The 19,874-nt window shown below is 39.5% G+C and overlaps 1 protein-coding gene across 3 annotated transcripts in view; it reads right to left on the bottom strand.

Annotated features, from left to right (window-relative positions):
• The window catches only part of ARMH4 (armadillo like helical domain containing 4), a 141,201-nt gene extending 128,899 nt beyond the window's left edge, over positions 1-12,302 (bottom strand). Inside the window, exons 1-2 of one of the 3 annotated variants that reach the window (XM_044924925.2) lie at positions 12,122-12,302; positions 1,675-3,058 (exon numbers count right to left, since the gene is read on the bottom strand). In XM_044924925.2, the coding sequence (XP_044780860.2) occupies positions 1,675-3,058; positions 12,122-12,265 (1,528 nt within the window). In that variant the 5' untranslated portion in view covers positions 12,266-12,302. The remainder of the gene's footprint in view (positions 1-1,674; positions 3,059-12,121) is intronic. The other 2 variants (XM_025295465.3, XM_025295464.3) reach the window with 2 other exon arrangements.
• Positions 12,303-19,874: the final 7,572 nt, after the last annotated feature.

Raw genomic sequence — 19,874 nt, 5'->3', positions numbered from 1 at the left:
AATATTATCCTGGTCATTTGGACCCAACTTTTTAAATGAAATTTAAAAACCAACTTACAAAATAGTTTTGGGAAGCTTCTACGAAAACTTCCAGTATACTAGGTCTTACAGTCTTTAAAAAAATAGATTGGATATGTAAAATTCAATTTTTATCATTTTAATTCAATCTCTATAACACTTTATAAAACACATTACTAATTTGATATTTTCCATTAATTAGTCTACTTAGCTGAAGTAACAGCTGTACATATTCCAAAACAATTTGGAATGAGCATATGCCTATTACACTAAGTTCTTCCTTCCCCATGCTGTTGTCTGACCAACTACACACAATCCAAGAAAAACATCATTTATCAGCAACAAATGCAAGGATTGACATCTCATAACATTCACAGATGTAAAGGCCAAGAGGAAGTAGAAAGTACAGAATCAAGCCAGCAGAGAGGATTTATCTGTATTGTGGGGGGTTTTCCCCCTTATTTCTAGATGAGCTTCTTTTTGGGAAAACAAAGTCAAAGAACTCACATAGTTAACACTATGAGATAAATATTTACCTAAGGCTTTTTGGTAATATCAGGGATGTGAGTATTTTTTACAACAATGTGTAAATAAGTATCTGATGTTGTTGATTATACCATTAAAACATATAGCTATTTTTTTCACGTTTTCTTATATATATTTATACATTTTCATAGTAAAAGGTTTGAAAAATATTCATCTATACCAGGGTTTCTCAGAGCTACTGACACTTTGGCTCAGATAAACCTTTGTTGGGGGCTGTGCTATGCTCTGTAGAATGTTAGCAGCATCTTGGCCTCTACCTACTAGAGGCCCTCTGTTGTGACAACCAAAAATGTCTCCAGAAATAGGTAACGGAGATTAAGAGGTACAAACTTCCCGTTGCAAAATAAATGAGTCAAGGATATGTAATGTAAACTGTGGGGAATACCGTCGATATATATGTAACATCTTTGTATGGTGACAAGTGGTAACTAGGCTTACCTTGATGATCATTTTGTAATGTACAAAATATCAAATCACTAGGAACTAACACAGTAGTGTAGGTCAGTTATCTTCAAAAACAAAACAAACACCCATAGAAAAAGAGATCAGATTTGTGGTAAAAATTATCAGATTTATGGTAGGGGTGGTAGAAGGGGGGAATTGGATGAAGGTAATCAAAAGGTACAAATAAGTACTAAAGATGTTCAACATGACAGATACGGTGAATACTGCCATATGTTATATATGAAAATTAAGAGAGTAAATCCTGAAAACTCTCATCACAAGGAAAGAAAGTTTTTCTATTTATTTTGTTTTGTATCTATATGAGATGATGGATGTTCAGTAAACTTACTGTGGTGATCACTTCATGCTGTATGTAAGTCAAATTATGGGGGTATGGGGATGACAAATTATTCCCTGTTAAACACCACTGGTCTACATACAGGAGTTATAATTGAATGTATTTTATACAAATACATTTATGCAAGAAGTATTTTTATTTATTTACTTTTATTTTTCTTTAAAACTTAATTTACTTCTAAATTGTCACTTAAAAAAAATAAACCACCTAAAACTTAATACCATGTTATGTTTCAATTATATCTCAATTAAAAAAAAATCAAACAGAAACATTCCAAGTTAAACAAAGCTTACTTTTCTTTCTTTTACCTTTAAATCTATTTCCCAATGGTTGATGCACCTCAGACTCATATTCGGAGATAGAAACAGCGGTCTCTAAGAACATGGCACTGTTCTCCTTGGTGGATTCCACAAAGTCTGCAGTATCCTGGACCAAGTTCATGACAGAGACTTTCGTATCTCCCATTGGACTTGTGGGAGTAAAGGAACTCTGATCTGATGCTCTCTCACCCCCATGTGCCATTGGCAGGGTGGTTTCCATGTGTGTTTCCATTTCAGGCAGCTTCAGACTCACATCTGCAGCCTCTGTCAAAGCTGCGCCCTCTTCCATGCCTTCCATACTGATATCGGGTGCTTGGGTTGTCTGAGATATTTCCATTCTCACCTGTGTCTCTGTATTGTCTCCAAGCTTTGGGGTCTTTATCTGGCTTACACTCTCTAATTTGGTGTCATCCCACTCATCACTTATGACAGGAGCAGCTGCAACAGCTGTGCTGACACTCATCGTGACTTCCGGGGCTCCCAGCAGGCTGTCAGTTTCTGGTTCAACACTCAGGATGGACTCAGAGGTTGGGAGCCAGTGCTTAGTGGCGGCAGTAGCCTGGGTATTATCAGCTGTCATCTGGGAAGGCTCAGTGCCTGCTGTGAGCTTAGAACCAGGAAAAGAAGTGGCCTTATGTTCTGGGTTTGCTTCAAATTTCTCAGTCCTTGGACTGGTGGTTAGCATTTCTTTAGTATCCACAAAGGATAAAGGTGAATGCCCCAGACTAAGTCCTTCCGGGCTTTCAGTTGCAAACAACTGATCATCCACATAGCTCAGAAAACCTTGTGTTGCTTCAGTGGTTCCTTCCACAGTGGGCTGAATGATGGTACCACGGGAGGGTTCCTCCCTCTCATCAATATTCAGAGAAGCAGTTGGCATGACAGGGTTGGTTAACGTGGCCTTGGAAGGTCGGCTTTCGGGAGACATTGTCTCTGGCTGGCTAGAACCGAACACTTCTTCCCCTGCTGGGACCTCTGGCTCAGTAGCAGTGTAAATGTTAGAACCATCAGCCTGCGTGAGCCCAGCTCCTACAGGAGGGGTTTCTTTGTTACTAGGGAATACTTTATTTAAAGACATTGTTGATGGTCCTGCTAACACTATCATTGGATCTCCAGAGACTGGAGTGTACTTTGAAGTAACAGAGTCATTTTCTAGGTCATCTGTGTTTAGCCTCTCAGACTGTCCTTTTTCTGCATGAAGAAGTACTATCTCCCTTCTTTCCATGTTGGGGAAAGCCAGACATTGTGCAGCAAAGTTGAGAAGTAGAAGGCTACAGAAAGCCAGACAAATGTGTAATACAATTGGTCTGCTCATAGTGGAAGAGAAATGTGCACATAAATTGGTAGAGTTGACAATTCCAGTAATTGAGTCCTGCAGAAAAATAAAGCATATCAAACCATCATATAAATATATGTTGTAAATAAGCCCCTTTAAATTAAACCATAAGTAAAATAATTTCCTTGACTTCTGTTCAGAGATAGTACATAGGAGAAGAATGTTCTATTTCTTTGTACCTTTGAGACTTGGATAACCCAGTTCATTTTTCCCTATTGAATTTTCAGCTGATTTAACTTGCAGCTCTCTAGCAAACGGTACACACAGTTCAAGTACTAAGTTCATTGTTTTTAAAATATCTACTTGAAATAAACTACCCTTGAAATCACATTTGCAATATTCTTCCCAATTCTTCTATTAATCATGGAGTCAAATGACTGTAGAAATAGCAATACGTCCAGGGAAATAAAAAGGAAACCTTAACATTTATTTATACTACATTTACAGAACCTTTTAAGTATGTTTTAAAACTTATTAAATATCATCATAAAATACTGAATACCAGTTTCATTCAAGAGTTTTTAAAGTATATAAATGACTCACAATTAAAATTTATCTTTAAAATACTTAAAGCATTTGTTTTCTCTGCAACAACTATAAAAATTATAGGCAAAATCTTCATATCTCAAAAAAATTAGAAAAAGTAAAATAGTTAATGTAAACAAGTGCATATTTTGGGGGAAAAAAAAAAGCTCTTTCAGAGAACAAAAACACATTTTAAATTATCAACGTTTACTGAATACACATTTATTGTAAGATTAAGATTTATTTAAAAAAAATACTTACACTGTCATTACAACTAAAATTATATTGAAACTGCTAGTTTCCCCCCAATCTTAAGGGTTTTAGGACTTTTTATCTATCCCATCATCAGAAAGTTCTTAGATACTGCAGTTTTTCTAGAAAATTAAACTTAGGAATGAAAATTCTAAATCCAAAAATAAAAACCTTATCTTTATAAAAGTTATACTTTTCCTTTCTCCTATGTCTAATCATTAAACTCTCGGGGTTAATTAAGCTTATGATGTGCACACACAAAATATAAAAATTTATATTTTCATAGGGTCTTCTCCCCTTAAGAAGTGTGAACCTTCCACATGTTAATCCAGTTAGTCTTCCAGGCCTCTTTGAGACAGAGAAAAGGTCAAGTACTAAGGGCAAGATTTAGATAGCTGAAGAGAAAAAGGTTAAATTTATCTACACAAGGAAAGAGGAATCCATGGATTCGGAGCTGAGGCCTCTTGCTGAACTACCAGCACCCACTTGAATGAATTATCTTGGAAGCAACTCCTCCAGCCCCAGTCAAGCCTTCAGATGACTTCAGCCTCAGCTGCCATCTTGACTGCAACTTCTTGAGAGACCTGGAGTCAAAACCCCTCAACTAAGTTATTGCCAAGTTCCTAGTACACAGACCTGGGATGAGACCATAAATATTTATTGCCACCAATAATTTTTTACCTGAAAAAATTACTTTGGGAGAATATAGGAATGGAAAGATGCCATGAGATGCCATGTGCAAAAAAGGAACAGCATATCAGGGACCATAAATTTAGAAGCAAAAGAAAACTGAATCCAGAGATGACTAGAAGAAATGTAAGCCACCCACCCAAGAATCTTCAGATAGTGAATGAAGTTTCAGTGAAAGTCACTCAGTTGTGTCCAACTCTTTGTGACCCCATGGACTATACAGTCCATGGGATTTTCCAGGCCAGATACTGGAGTGGGTAGCCATTCCCTTCTCCAGGGGTTCTTCCCAACCCAGGGGTCGAACCCAGGTCTCCTGCACTGCAGGCAGATTCTTTACCATCTGAGCGATCAGGGACACCCTCAGATAGTAAAGGGGATGCTAAATTTCCTCATCTGTAGGATGAGGGGTTGAAGCATTTATATTTAATATTAAATTACATACAGGTAGCATACATTGTTTAAACACATTGTTTTAAAAGGAAAGAATCCAGGAATGATATTTTTAAAAGAGGGAATAGTATGTGAACATTCTGGGAATTAGTTATCCCCATATTTCAGATGAGCCATAATGCAGCCCAGTTCATAGCCAGGTAACAGAATTGGTAGCAGTATTTGGCTTGCGGCTTCTATTTTCCTTCCTTAAAACAAAAACATATGACAGCTGTATAACAAGAGTGCTCACAGCTGATGACACTACACCTTTGACTTCTGAACTATAAATTAGATAGTCAAAGATACATAAAAGCTATAGAACTCTCTGCTTCATTTGTGACCTGTTCAGAGATCTGCTCTTTCCTTAACAAATATTTTTCCAGTTCAATGAAATATTACCTCAGGAGACTGAGGATGTGGCCTAAAATCTGGGTCTCCATGGCACAACTTATGGGACCTTACTTAGTTCCCTGACTAGGGATCGAACCTGTACTCCCTGCAATCAACAGAAGCATGGAGTCCTAACCACTGGACCACCAGGGAATTCCCAGCAGCAGAGTTTAGAAGGACATAGACTGGCATGAGTAAAATGAATCATAGCTTTATTGTTGATAAAACATGCCATGTGATACTAGACAAATACCCTCAGTCTCTCCTTTGACAGAATAAGGAGTTAAAAAAATAATCTTTGAAATTCCTCTATCTCCATGATTCCATTTTCTTATTTTATCTATAAAACACACAAGAAAAATGCAAACGTTTTCATATTCCCACAACTTTGTCATCCAGCAAGCAGGGCACCCAAATGATTGTATGAATGCCTCACATTTTATTCATATGTTCTGGAGTCCTGTGGACTGAGAGGAGAATTTTATGAACAAAACAGATTTGGAAGGTGGTAGGGACAAACAAAGAAGATGTAATATCATCTCTATTGCCTTTCTAAAACAGATTTTCCCTTCAAGGTTTCATTTTCATCTAGACCTTAAACTTTAGAATTTTTGTGTGAAGGGAATTCTGCCATGGCTCTAAAAGACCTTCCTTCTGTAATTAAGTGTCAGCCACCTGCTTTCTAAATTCAATTACGACAGGAAAAAGTGGGGTGAACCGCACGCTTATTCTATGCCTGTGTATTGCAGCCATATGCTCCTTCTCCCTACTATTCAAAGTGATGCCTGAACTTTAAGAGAGGCAGAAAAGACAGCCTGTTGGAACGGCAGTAGGGAACACATCTGCAACTCAGATAAATTGGTAGATGACCTTCAAGTTCCAGATCTTTCTCTGTCTTTCCAAGCACAGCACAGGTTCACATAACCACTCCCATGAGTTTGGAGTCCTTCACTGGGAGCTGCATGATGGTAGAGAATAAATAAGGAAAGACTAACTCTTGTCAATTCAGTGACAATATTTCCAAACCTAAGTAACCGTGTGTAATCACAAGGCTATAGGCCTTTTCTTTTTTCCTCGACATTGTCTCCTTTCCCTGGCAAAGTGCCTGGCACAGAGGAAACGCTTAGTAAATACTGGCTGAACAAACAAATCAATGTCTATAGCCCGCTTTGCTGAAGGAGAGAGAGATTTCACTGCTTATTAGAAATTATGTCTTAATTATCTTCAATTAACTCAAATATCAGAATATTTAACAAATAAAATAAAACATTTCTCCAACTTTTCCTTTTACACTGTGACTTTGGCGGCTCCTTTCTTTTCACTCTATCCATCAGTACAAATTAATTCAGATACATGAACTCTAACCCAGTTGCTCACTGATAGTGGATATTAGCTTCTAATAGCTTAAAAAGCATCCTTTTCTGAGCCAGTCATAGCACTTTATCTGTCATTCACTATCAAGGTATCCTAATGGCTTGGCAGTCCTCTGAACAATTTACTGCGTTTCTGCCACCAGTGAGCAGATAAGCTGTTCTGTCAAGCATTATCTTTGACAATCTTAAATAGATACAGTCCAGAATCTCTTTGTCAAGTCTAGGCATATTCAAGTTTCAAAGACAAATGAAAGACAACATAAAAAAATACAGCCTTAGCCATCTTGTTAGACTTACTAATCAGGTGTTTTCAAACACTTGGTCAATATTTTTCCAACTAAACAGTATGCGGCTGTTGTTCAGTGTGTTACCGAAACGCAGACACAAAAGGGAATCGGCATGTTCAATCATTTCATCAGTGACAAAGCTAATTTTTTCAAAGCAAATTGAGTTTCATGTATAATATATAAGGAACATGAGCACTGCCCTAAGGGTACTCAAGACACAGGAGACCTGTAGAGTATGCCAAAAACAAAACAAAATGAAAAAAAAAGTTACAATCCACCTGATATTTTCCTTTTGCAGGATAAACACAAATGCCATAAACAGCTGGTGTGGGTTTTGGGGAAAAAAACTGCCCTTGATTTCCATTGTCTACTGGTTGTTACTTGGGTGCTACTTCAAACACACTATCTTCATCTAAACTGTGGTGTCATCTTGAACTCTTCTCTCCTATACATTCTAGGTTCACAATTTCTGCAGGTCCTTCCCTCATAATATCTCTTGGAATCATCCCTTCTTGGGAACACTGGATTGTCATTGTTTTACCTGCCTCTTAATTTATTATCCTGATCAGCTTCTCTCCTCTCCAATCCATTTTATACAATCTAGATGATTTAGTCTTAAGGAAAGAAATTACAATAATAAATCAAAAATGGCATGGCTACCATTCAGGGATGCCAAGTGTTTTAAGTGCCTTATATAAATTATTTTATTTAATCTTTTACAACAACCTAATGATACAGGCATTGTCGTTATCCTTCTCTCTCTCTCTTTTTTTTTTTTTTTTGGTGAGAAAACTACCAGCTTACAGAGGTTAATTAACTTACCTGTGTAATTATGTCTGTCAGTCATCAAGTTTCCTGTCTTTGCGACTACAACTCTACCTTCCCAAAACACATCATTTAATGTCCCCAAACATATAACTGCCAACCTCCATATCTATAACACAACTTCATATCATCAGTGCCCAGTACAAACCCATTGCCAGTTGGATATATTCCCCTCTTATGTGCCTTACTCATTTCAGCTTCCTAAGTTTTGCTCATGGCACTGTGCTAGCCAGAATGCTCTCTCCTTCTTCCCTGCCCCTGGTATCCAATCCATGGTCCACCAGGTCATGTCCTATTTACTGACTGTTATCACAAAACTGCCTGGCCCATTCTCTTCCTGCCCCTCTCCTAGCTTCTCCAGTATAAATCATCACATCTGTAAGTCTCGTCACCTCAACTAAGGTTACCTTCTTTGCATGAAAACACTAGTCTTTCAGCTTCCTTTGCCATATAATTGCTAATAATGGTAGACACATAGGAGAGGTATTCAATTTTTAGTGGTGTGAAGTGAATATAAATAACCATTTGAAAGTGAAAGTCACTCAGTCGTATCCGACTCTTTGGGACCCCACGGACTACACAGTCCCTGGAATTCTCCAGGCCAGAATACTGGAGTAGGTAGCCTTTCCCTTCTGCCGGGGATCTTCCCAACCCAGGGATCAAACCCATGTCTCCCACATTGCAGGTGGATTCTTTACCAGCTGAGCCACAAGGGAAGTCCAAGAATACGGGAGTGGGTAGCCTATCCCTTCTCCAGTGAATCTTTCCAACCCAGGGATCGAACTGGGGTCTCCTGCACTGCAGGCAGATTCTTTACCAACTGAGTTATCAGAAATAACCATTTAAGAATGTGAAAAAGAAGGTTCAGCATCTCTTTTACACTGTAAGATTTTCAATAACATTTCATGGCTTATGTTTTGTCCATCACTTAGTCGATTTTGGCTACTTATTCAATGTTTGATTTTAATAATAGTAGTAATTTGTGTATTCTCATGTCTCCTGTACTTCAGGTTTTTTCAGAGTTTATTTCATTAAAAAGAGACAGAGAGATCACAGAGGAACAAGTTTCAGAGCTTCAGGTCAACTTGCTTCCCAATTACCCCTTCACCTTTCAAAATCCAATTAAGTCATAGTAATTCTTTGATTGATAATGGAAAAAGAAACTCTTTCCCTTCTTTGTCTTAATATCTCCATTTTGTGTTTTTCCTGCTCCTTAATGATTATTTATCATTGTCTTACTTTCCTTTAACTGTTAAGGTTCTCATTGCCAACACTATCCCTTTGGTCTGAAGTGGAGCTTATCAAGACTCTGACCCTATTAAGCCAGCTGTGGCACACAGCATTAAGGTACCCCATCTCTGATTTACTGTGCTTTGGGTGACTGTTACTGGCCTGATTTATTGGCTTTAAGATGATCTGACCCTACTCATCCTTCACTATAAATTAAGTGCCTGGGATGACAGATGATCCTTTCAGTAGTATGTTCAACCACAGTGGAAGGAGACTGAACAGAGTAACCACAAAGTAACCCACAGGAGGAAAGAGGCATCCTGCTGACAGCAAAGAGGTAAGTAGGCTGGGGTCGAGATGGTTACTCGGGCAACTGCCAGCAAAGTGCTTTACCATTGCTGCAGACCACAGCTAAGTTCTACACATCAAGCCCACAAGCTTTATTCTCTACAATTTAGCAATATAGACAAAGGAAGATACCGGTGTGTATCACTCTAGAGCATCACCCTATTCCTGGTAAAAGAAGTTGGACTTGAAGATTTAAAAGTTGGCTTTGACTTCCAGCTCTACCTTGGGAAAATCACTGAAACTCAGTTTCCTCTTTGCAAAATGGAGATGATAATGTTCATTCTGTTTTCTACAAAGATGGAAGAGGGACCAAATCAGTGATAACAGACATAAAAATGGTTTGAAAAAAAGGTTTAAGTATCAAACAATTTAAGACATACTGTTGTTGTTCAGTCACTCAGTCATGTCTGACTCTTTGCAACCCCATGGACTGTACAACACTAGGCTTCCCTGTCCTTCACCATCTCCCAGAGTTTGCTCAAACTCCTGTCCATTGAGTCGGTGATGTCATCCACTCATCTCATCCTCTGACGTCCCCATCTCCTCCTGCCTTTAATCTTTGCAGTACTACCATGCACTCCCCTCAAAATAACAGAAATGTGAGCAGTCTGAAAGATCCATAACACCCTTTCCCCCTCAAGCTATTTCCATGGAGCTTCCCCTTTCAACTTTTCATGTAGACAAAGTGACCTGGGAATTGTCTGATGTCTGCAGAATTCCATCCTAATCAATCTTGATCAACAAGCTCCTGTCCATCCATTATATACAGTTCCTTTCAACAAACCAATGTGACACTTCATTTCTGTTCTTTGTAGTTCACAAACCTCATTTGCTTAAAAAGATCTCTAAATACTAGCTGGCAGGAGAAAGTAATCCCCAGGTAGACATTTCAAGGAATAAACATAATATCTAACATTTCAAGCTGAAACTTGATTCAGATACTTCTCTTATAATCACCAAGTAAACACTACGTGAAAAAACAGGACTGACTACACATCTAAATTAGAGAATAAGCTTTCATTTTACAGAGATCAAATTCAGATTATTCTCTCTGAATAGCCAGCTTCCCTAAGTGAGACTAAACAGAACTCAAGGGGAAAAAAAAAATACAATTCCTTACACAAGTTTTCAGGCAAACACCTGCTGAATAAATAGTGAATGAGTAGAAATTTTCCATAACAGGTAAGCCCATCCTCCACATTTTGATCCTATACTTATGTTTAGCATCAAACTGCTTCTGTAAAACCAAAGTATGACATTGAAAGATCTAGCAAGAAATGCCGAATATAATGTTAAGAACCTCCCATGAAAACAAAGACATCCACATCTTCTTAATTGGCTCTGTTACTGTAGCTACCTTAGACTTGCTGAGTCTTGGGAGTTTTGTGAATAAACACAATCAATATCAAGTATGTTGCCTAAGTGCTTGATTCATTAATATGACAAATATAACAACTGTACCTTATGCATAAGAGTAAATCAGTCTGCCCTTAAATTTCTATTGTGTGCAAATGTTCTGATACTGTGAAATCTCACCCAGTTTTGAGTTTCTTCCAATAGATGCTACAGTGGGATTCTGCTGGCAAGTAAGCAGAAAGTGGGTCAGCGACTGACTCTGTAGGTGTTTAAACAAGACTCCTTGGAGCCCAACAGTATCACTTGTGATCAAGAAAATTCACAAAGGAGGGGAGACATGCAAATTATGGCCACACATTTTGCTCCCTACGGAAAAAAAATCCTTCAGAGTTTTTTGGATGGTCTTGTGAGCCACTCCCCCAGTCCCTGAAGTTGCAAACTAAAACTTCCATAGAATGAAGGTAGACTTTTAAAATCAGCCTTTAAATCCTCTCCTCCACAGCAGCAGTACACTAAAATGAGGAGCCAAGATCCTGGCCGATCCTTGGCATCAGCTTGGGAAGGCAAAGATTTCTTTGAGAACTCCAAACTCTTGTGGGTCCTGTATTTTGAGCGCCTGGCAGATTTTTAGCCAGCCAGATTTTTCGCTCTACATGTTCGGAATGTACGCAAGTCGGGTTCTGTCAGTGACCCGGACGCACAGGAGGCATCTGGGCACCTCCATGTAGCACCTTACAATCATTCTGGAGTCTAACCCGCAGGCCCTCTTTCCAATCAAGTGACCTTTCCAAGGAGCATCCTCTTACCGTGTCCTGGGGGACCGGCAAGGAGGTTCTGTGACATCCCTGCGCTAAACACTCAACTGTTTGATCTCTGAAAAGTAACACATTTCGGTGACCACTGCAGCCCCCACTCGCTCCTCGGCTGCTGACCACTGACTGGCATCGGGGACATTGCAATCAAAGCTTTCAAAGGAGCAGATCTTAGTCTTCGGGAACTTCTCTACCACCGCTGTGAGACGGAGAGGGGAGGGAGAGAAGAAAGAAAAGCCCACACAAAAGCAGCCAGCCCTGCAAGCTCCAGCAGCACAAAGGCCCGCTCGCTGGTGCGGAGCCGTGAGGCTGGGCTGGAGCGAGGAGTGAGGCTAGTCCTCGGAGGCCTGCGCGCCGCGCCCCACGCTCTCGGAGCTGCCCCCGCGCACCCCGAGCCGGGGCACCGCGTTCTGGCGGCGGCGCGGGGCGCACGCTTCGCGCGCCCGGGGCTGCCGAGCTCCCCCGACCGCACAGCTCCCGGGGCGGCCCCGTGCCGCCAGGGACTCCGGCTCCGTCTCTGCCGGCCGCCCCGTCTGCAGCAGCTGCCGCCCGAGTGGCGGAAGCCGAGCCCGTCCTCACCTGTGAACCTTCAGCAGAGGAGCGCGCAGAAGAGAGCGGCGGCGCCCGCGCTCGGCATCCCCGCGGCGGCCCCTGCAGCAGCGGCGGCTCCCTCCGCGGTCTGGAACGCCAGGGGGAGGGCGCTTCGCTTTGTTGGTTATTCATGAGGCCGCGACTAAGGCTGGGGATTGGGCGGCAAGAAGATGCGCCCGCCCCGGCTCGGCGGGCACAGACAACCCGAGCCGTCGCCCCACGCCCCTCCGCGCCCACTTCCCTGCCTCCGCTCGGGCGCTGGGGGCCGAGCCGCGGGGGCGGGTCTTAACCGCGTCCGGGCTCACCAGACACCTTTGAGACACCCAGCCCTTCTGCCTCTCTTCGCTCTCTCGGCTTCCGCGACAGTTCTTCCTTATTCCCTGGAGAGAAGAGACCAGGGCACTGTTTTCTCTAAAAGAGCCCGAATTTCTCTGGTCCTTGGTTGGGGCGAGGGGCGCAAGTCCGAGGCCGCAGGTTGTTCTTGGTGGAAACTACGGTTTTAGTCTCTTAGCCGTGCCCATAAGTAGGAACCAGTACAGTAGCCCCACACAAAGTGTTCCTTTCTCAGTCAGATAAGTAGTAACAAGAAGTACGGTTTATTGAGCCCGTGCTTCTGCCAGGCGCAATGCTAGGAGCTTCACTATTTGCAGTTGTTTAGTCGCTAAGTCGTGTCTCTTTGTGACACCATGGACTGTAGACTACCAGGTTCCTCTGTCCATGGAATTCTCCAGTAAAGAATTCTCCTGGAGTGGGTTGCCATTTCCTTCTCCAGGGGATCTTCCCGACCCAGGGAACCAACCTGCGTCTCCTTCATTGGCAGGCAGATTCTTTACCACTGAGCCGCAAGGGAAACGGCTTTTATTAATAATCTCCTCAGGAACCCTAAAAAATAGATATTGGTAAACCCCACTTAACAAAGGAGGGAGTTGAGGCTGAAGGCCGTGAACTTGCCCAAGGTTTTATGGCTAACGTGGGCCCCAGGAATTACCTACTTGAGTTCCTAAAGGATTCAATTTCCTTTACCTGATATTTCTAATATTGGATAGAAGGAAGTGTCAGGAATCCAAAAGCCATTCTGGAAGAACCCTCACAGCTCTTTATGTTTGCAATCCACATGAATCATCTCTTCTACTTATTAACTGTCTGCTTTATAATAGCTTAGTTCGTTTTGTAGTTATTTGTAAACATCCTGAAGTCAGAGCAAGGTCTTGCACCTTTGACCTCCGTATCTAACACTGCACATCTCTGCACTATCTTCCCTATTCCACCTCTCTTTAAAATATTTTGTTTGTATTTCCAGAAAGGTAGTCAAAGAGTTCTTGAACGTGATTGAATTGAATCTGTAAGATCTGTTTTTGATATGTATTCAGTGTAATACAATATAATATATTGTACTGTGTGACCAGGCTTTCTACCTGGATTCAAGACCCACCAGGTGGATAAGCTACACATGCAGCCTGACCAGGAAGTGTTTTAACATTTTGTTTTTATGTCAGCTGTCTGAAATTCAGACCACATCTCATAAAAATAATGTTATATGATGAGATTCTCAGCTGGACCACAAAATTGATTCTATTTACCCAAATGCAGTTAAATTAATAGTACTAATTAAAAAAAAAAAAAAAACAAAAAACAGAATCAATCAGGTGGACCGAAGGATCAAGGAGAATAGGAGAAGCAAAGAGGAGAAAGGGATTCCAGCTCCCCATGCAGGGAGAGCCAGCCCTACACACAAACTTGAAATTTTCAGTTTCTCTGACATCTTCCTGGCTCCCTTTCTGCATCCCTCTCAAGGATCCTAGTGTTTTTCTAAAACACCTGTGATTTTCTTAAGTCCCAGCTACAGAACTCCACTTTCCAGGCTGCCTTATTCTCAAAGTATTCCATTCTCCAAAATTACCCTTCTCCTATAGTAGAATTCCTATTCGCCTTTTCCTTGATACAAATTATTTCAGCTTACTTTACAGTGATCTTATTGGAACCCATTTATACTCCTCCTTTAGCCTCCCCTCAATGGTTCGTATTGCTTTAAACAACTCTGATGAATGCAATTTATCCCAACAGCTGCTGTGGGTACATGGCAGTGATAATAAGATCCTTTCTTCCACTCCAGCACACACACAAACTATAAATCAGGGAAACTTACATTCTAATCAGTTAATCCACATACAATGAATGTTGTTAGTCTTTTACTAGTAAAGCAAGAAATTGTATGTGTACATTAAAAGAGTTTGGCAATACCCAAAACACCAATCTAGGTAACAAGAAAGGAAGCTCAGGAAGACAATTTTGGGGTTGCCAGACTTAGTAAATTAAAATAGAGAATCTCTATTTTATATTTGGAACATACTTACGCTAAAACGATTTGTTTATCCAAAATTCAAATTTAACTGTATTTTATCTGATCATCTTTGCTGTATTAGGTCATCACCTGGTTCTGATTGATAAAAAAAACCTCTGTATCAGAGAGGATCTGGTCACATGAAGAACTGGATAACCAACCTCAAGAGCCAGAAGTGGACAATATCCATGTAAATACCACCCAGAAGTGAGTCTTTGCAATAGGATCTGAGCATTGTGGTGTCCTTGGTAAGGTTATCAGTAAATTGAGTAGAAATGCTCCACAGTACAGCACCTAATTTTCTTTACCAAGTACCAAGTACTTTATCTGACAGCTTGATCCCTCATGTATGTTGCCCATAAGGCACTGCTGAAATGAGTATATGTGAGCTGGATTGTGTGTGTCTGTAACCAAGGTAACATCATCAAGGGAAGCACCACTTAAGGGTTCGCATTAAGGGCTCTTGAAAACCAGCTGCAAGACTTCCTCAGACTCTGCACCGCTGTTTGATGAGGATGTTTTTTGTTTGTTTATTTTTGTTTTATTTTCATTTGAAATTACACCAGCAACAACCATGTGAGGCAACAGAACAAAATGAAATGAAAGAGGCACATAAAAAAAAATTCTTCTTAGAAGTCTGTGTTTCCCTGGAATCTCCTCAAAACATTTCCCTCAACTTTCTGCAAGTTCTTATTTTTCAGTGATTTTCCCTTCCTTTATTTTTGACCCCTTTAAAACTCCTTCCTTGGATTTTGTTGTTCTTATAAGTCTCCCAAGGCAGCCAACAAAGAGATCCAGCCGCAGAGGAAGGACAGGAGCTGCTCAAGTCACAGTCATTTGCATTTTGGCTATTTTCCTTCTCACTGTAAAAGCCTGTCTTTTCTTCCTGGCCTTCCTAAGTGTTTATGAACACGAGTTTTGCAGCATCTTGCAGTGTTCTTCTCCCCAGGTCCTCCCTGACTCAAATTCTCTGTCAAAGAAAGCAGAACCCAAATTCTGCTTTCTGTTTGCTTTTAATTTCTTAAGTTGAAATTCCTAGGAATAGACTTCCATATGCTAAGTATAATCAACTCACTCTGGGTATTCAATATTTGATGGTTGTGGTGATGATGTAGTAAATAAGGATAATGACACTAGAATAATGTTAATATGACGTTAGAATAACGTTCGAATGACGTTATAATAACATTAGAATGACATCAGAACAAGCTGTTGAAATTCTGATACATGTTTTCATTGCATTCAAAACCTTCAAACACTTGACAGGATCTATTTCAGTACTAATGAGCTGAGATTTCTACCTTGTACTAAATTATGTGTTTAATATGAAGTTTATTGGGAGGACAAGTCAGTAGAATAAATCCAATAAAATGATTTTCTTTAAGCAAAGTTTTGGAGTGGCAATTTTGTTTTAAGTATAGTTGATTTACAATGTTCTGTTAGTTCTGGTATACAGCAAAGTGATTCAGTTTTACGTATATAGATATTCATATTCTTTTCCATCATTGTTTACTGAAAGATATTCAATGTGTTATACAGTAAGACTTTGTTGTCTATCTATTTTATATATAGTAGTTAGTATCTGCTAATCTCAAATTCCTAATTTATCCCTCTCCCACCCCCTTTCCCCTTTGGTAACCATAAGTTTGTTTTCTATGTCTGTGAGTCTGTTTCTGTAACAGCAAATTTTTGTACACTGTAGTTGCTTTTAACTGTCAACACAAAGTCCGTAATATTTACCTACATTTATTGTTTAACTCTTATTATGCAAACACACAGATGAATCCTCTTGTTTCTCTGTTTTCCCCTAAGAAACCTATTATAATTGTTGAAGCAGAGTATTATATGCTTTATAGTCCCTTCTTTTTAAAATCTGGTATTTTCTATATTCCCTTATTAAGTGTTAGATTTCTTTAGGCCTTGAACTTTCTGATTCTGTTCTAACAAATGGAATTTTGACTGTTGCCTTGAAAAAGCAAGATAAGAGAGGAAAGAGCTACTGATGTAGGTACAAAAGCAAAATGTTCACCAGTACAGCTCTTTAAAAAGAAACTTTTTAGATAAAGTCATGGGTGAAAACATTTATAAGAAATAAATCTTCCTTTTTTCAGCCATAAATAATGTCCTTGTGAGACTGTCAGTAAAAAAAAATAAAAAATAAGAGATTTGAACATCAAAGATCTAATGTCTTCTGTAGAATATACCCTTTAATCCTAAGTGAGTTGGTCCTCATGAATAACTCTATTCAAAAATGACATCTATAACTCTAGAAAAGATAAGAATTGCCTTTTACAATATCGAAGAGTTTAACTCCATCTTTTCTTTTTTTTACATGCCTAACGATAGCTAAATCAATGACTTTAATAGATTCATTACATTAAATAATGAGCATGAGATATTTATTATTGACATAGGTGTGCGTGTATGTGTGCTGTGTACTTAGTCGCTCAGTCGTGTCCTACTCTTTGCCACCCCATGGACTGTAGCCCACCAGGCTGCTCTGTCCATGGAGATTCTGCAGGCAAGAATACTGGACTGGGTTGCCATGCCCTCCTCCAGGGGATCTTCCCAACCCAGAATTGAACCCAAGTCTCCCACACTGCAGGCAGATTCTTTACTGTCTGAGCCACTAGGGAAGCCGTATAGGTGTACACACCTACTGCCTATGTTACAAAGAAAAATTTACTCTTTTATGCCTCTATCGAGGATAGAATTTTTAAAAATGGCTTTACTGGGAATGGCAAAACTCAGGCCCAAGGAACAACTCTTGTCAAAGAAAGTTCTTAGAGATGGAAGTAGATTAGCTAAAGAGATTATATATTCTCTTTTGTTCTAGGTTTCTAAAAAAGGATAAATTTTATTTTGGCTGGGATGTTGGTTTCTGGTTAAACACCATTAACTCAACAAGGAAATTACAGGGAGAGGTTTAAGTGTGGGAAAACTACCAAATATATTGACTATGGCTCACTATATTGTTGTTCATTATCTGGTTTCCAACAAATGTTATCTCACATTTTAAAAATGTGAGTTGGGCATTAACATCAGACTCAGGATACATTATATCAGTCTGTAGCACACTGACAGCAAAAGCAGAGAACAGGATATGATGAAGGGTTATCAATACCATTACAATGAAGACATTCTTGAGACTCTTAATCAGAATAGTACCAACAATTTGAACATTTTGAACATTGACTTACTAAGGTTTAAATATGGCATGGATGTAAGTGCAAAAAGAAAAAAGATTTTCCTTCAGTATAGCACTCAACCTCCTGATAAATTCCTTGTCCGTATACATTTTAGTTAATTCTTCTGGCTACACTGTCTAAGAAACAGCATAATTGAGTCCAGGTTTCACAGTCATTAAGCAATGAGAAGCACATCATTTAATGTAGGCTATGCATTTATCTTGGCATTGAGTTTAGCTCTATGGTTAATCAATCAGCATGTGTTTTTGTTTTGTGAAAAGAATGTGGTTCTTGTAAAGATATCTAAGTCAAACTTAACTTTCCTCACAGATGTTCGTTTTAGCTGAGAGGAAAAGGTTATACACACAAAAACATTATGAATAATACATAATATAAAATTTCCTCATATGCTTCTTCAATAATCTAAAAGTGGCACTCATTTTTATTATCTTTTTTTCATGATACCACTACAGAGAGGAACTAGCTGATAAAACCTATGTGGAAGCCTATGCAGAAAGGCCATGCCCTGATATAGTAAGTACATGTGCTATATAAAACCATCTTCCCCTCTCCCCACTAAAATCGTAAGTTCTGAATTAAGACAGTGTGTTTTATATAGTCTCACATCTCCCGCAACACCTATGGCAGTGTCTTGCCTTAACACCGCAGCTATTCAAAAAGTATTTGTTGACTATTTAATTATGGCCATAAGCCTATTACCAAAATAAGCACTGTAATGCTAATCATTTTACAATTATGAAGCACAAACTAAAACTACTAACCGAAAAGGAAGTTTGACCAGTTTCAGAATGAAATGTATTAATCCCAAGCAAATTAGGAAGATATATCCCAATGGAGGGCTTGCCAGGTAGCGCTACTGGTAAAGAATCCGCCTGCCAATGTAGAGGATGTAAGAGATGCAGGTTTGATCCCTGGATCGGGAAGATCTGCTAGAGGAGGAAATGGCAGCCCACTCCAGTATTCTGGCCTGGAAAATTCCATGGACAGAGGAGCCTGGCAAGCTACAGTCCATGGGGTCACAAAGAGTTGCACAAATGACTGAGTGATTGGGCACACACACCACATTTCAATGGCAGTGGCTTTGAGACTCGGGAATTAATTACTTTTTATATCATAAGAAGGAATTGTTCCTTGCTTGTATACATCCTATCTGAAACCAGGGGACTAGGCCAATTGATATATCAAGTCACCTTCCTACACAAGTCTGCAATCCTTTCATTGGTAAAGTTCACATTCATTTAAAGAGAAATGGCATATGAAAACAAGATACACCCTGAGAATAAGATTTAAAAAAAAAAAAAAACTGCTTCAAGCTGAATTCAGAACTCATATTCTATCCAGGCCCAAATCCCTTGAAATAGCCAGAGCAATAGGTTTTGTTTTTATTTGTTCTTTGTCATGACCTACAATATAAAATGGACATAAAAGATGCATTTTATAGAATCAGTTCAAAGCAATTCCTCCGTAACTGGTGTATAAAAATAGCCAAAGGGAAAAAAATTTCCTTCAGAATCAGAGTGATTGAAAATATATTTCACACAGAAAAAATTATTTACTTTTGGGTTGGTCTAAATCTAAGTGTGAGGCATCACCACAAAAGAAGAAATAAATTGGTCCCCAAAGGATACGTAGGATGATCACTTGATGTTCTTCCTTTCTCTTTTTGCTTTTAGGAGCTTTCTATAAGGGGTTAACAGGCCTAGTGACATGCCTTGTTTTCCTTCCATTTCTCTCTTTGTAAAAGGCATTTTAAGGCACTTATCATTGCCAACTAATATTCATTTTACGACACTGTTCTCAGCAGTCATCTTCCATGGATGAGCACTTTTCACTCAAATCATATTCTGCTTAGCTCATGAAAAACATACGACTTCTTTTTTTCCCTGTCAGACTTCATTTTTCCTGTAAATTCTATTTCTGTGATTTTTTTTTATCACACCTTTGCTTGATTCCTAGATTCCATACTGCTGCTTTTGTAATTTACTGTCTTCTCCAGTGTGTATATTGTTCCTAGTTTTGAAGAGGCAAATCTGGGCACTTTGGCCCATCCTTTTTGATCTCATAGTGTTTTTTTCTCATTTTCCCAAGATCAAATGATTATTTTCAAAGCAATAATATGGAAATCAATATTCTGTCCCATAATTCTTTGCAACTGGGACTATAGAAATGTCACTGTCCCTGCCCCACATCT

The sequence above is a fragment of the Bubalus bubalis genome, chromosome 11, assembly GCF_019923935.1.
Source record: "Bubalus bubalis isolate 160015118507 breed Murrah chromosome 11, NDDB_SH_1, whole genome shotgun sequence".
In the NCBI taxonomy this organism is placed as follows: domain Eukaryota; kingdom Metazoa; phylum Chordata; class Mammalia; order Artiodactyla; family Bovidae; genus Bubalus; species Bubalus bubalis.
Note: the sequence above shows the minus strand (reverse complement) of the source record. Positions and strands in the feature narration are given on the sequence as shown.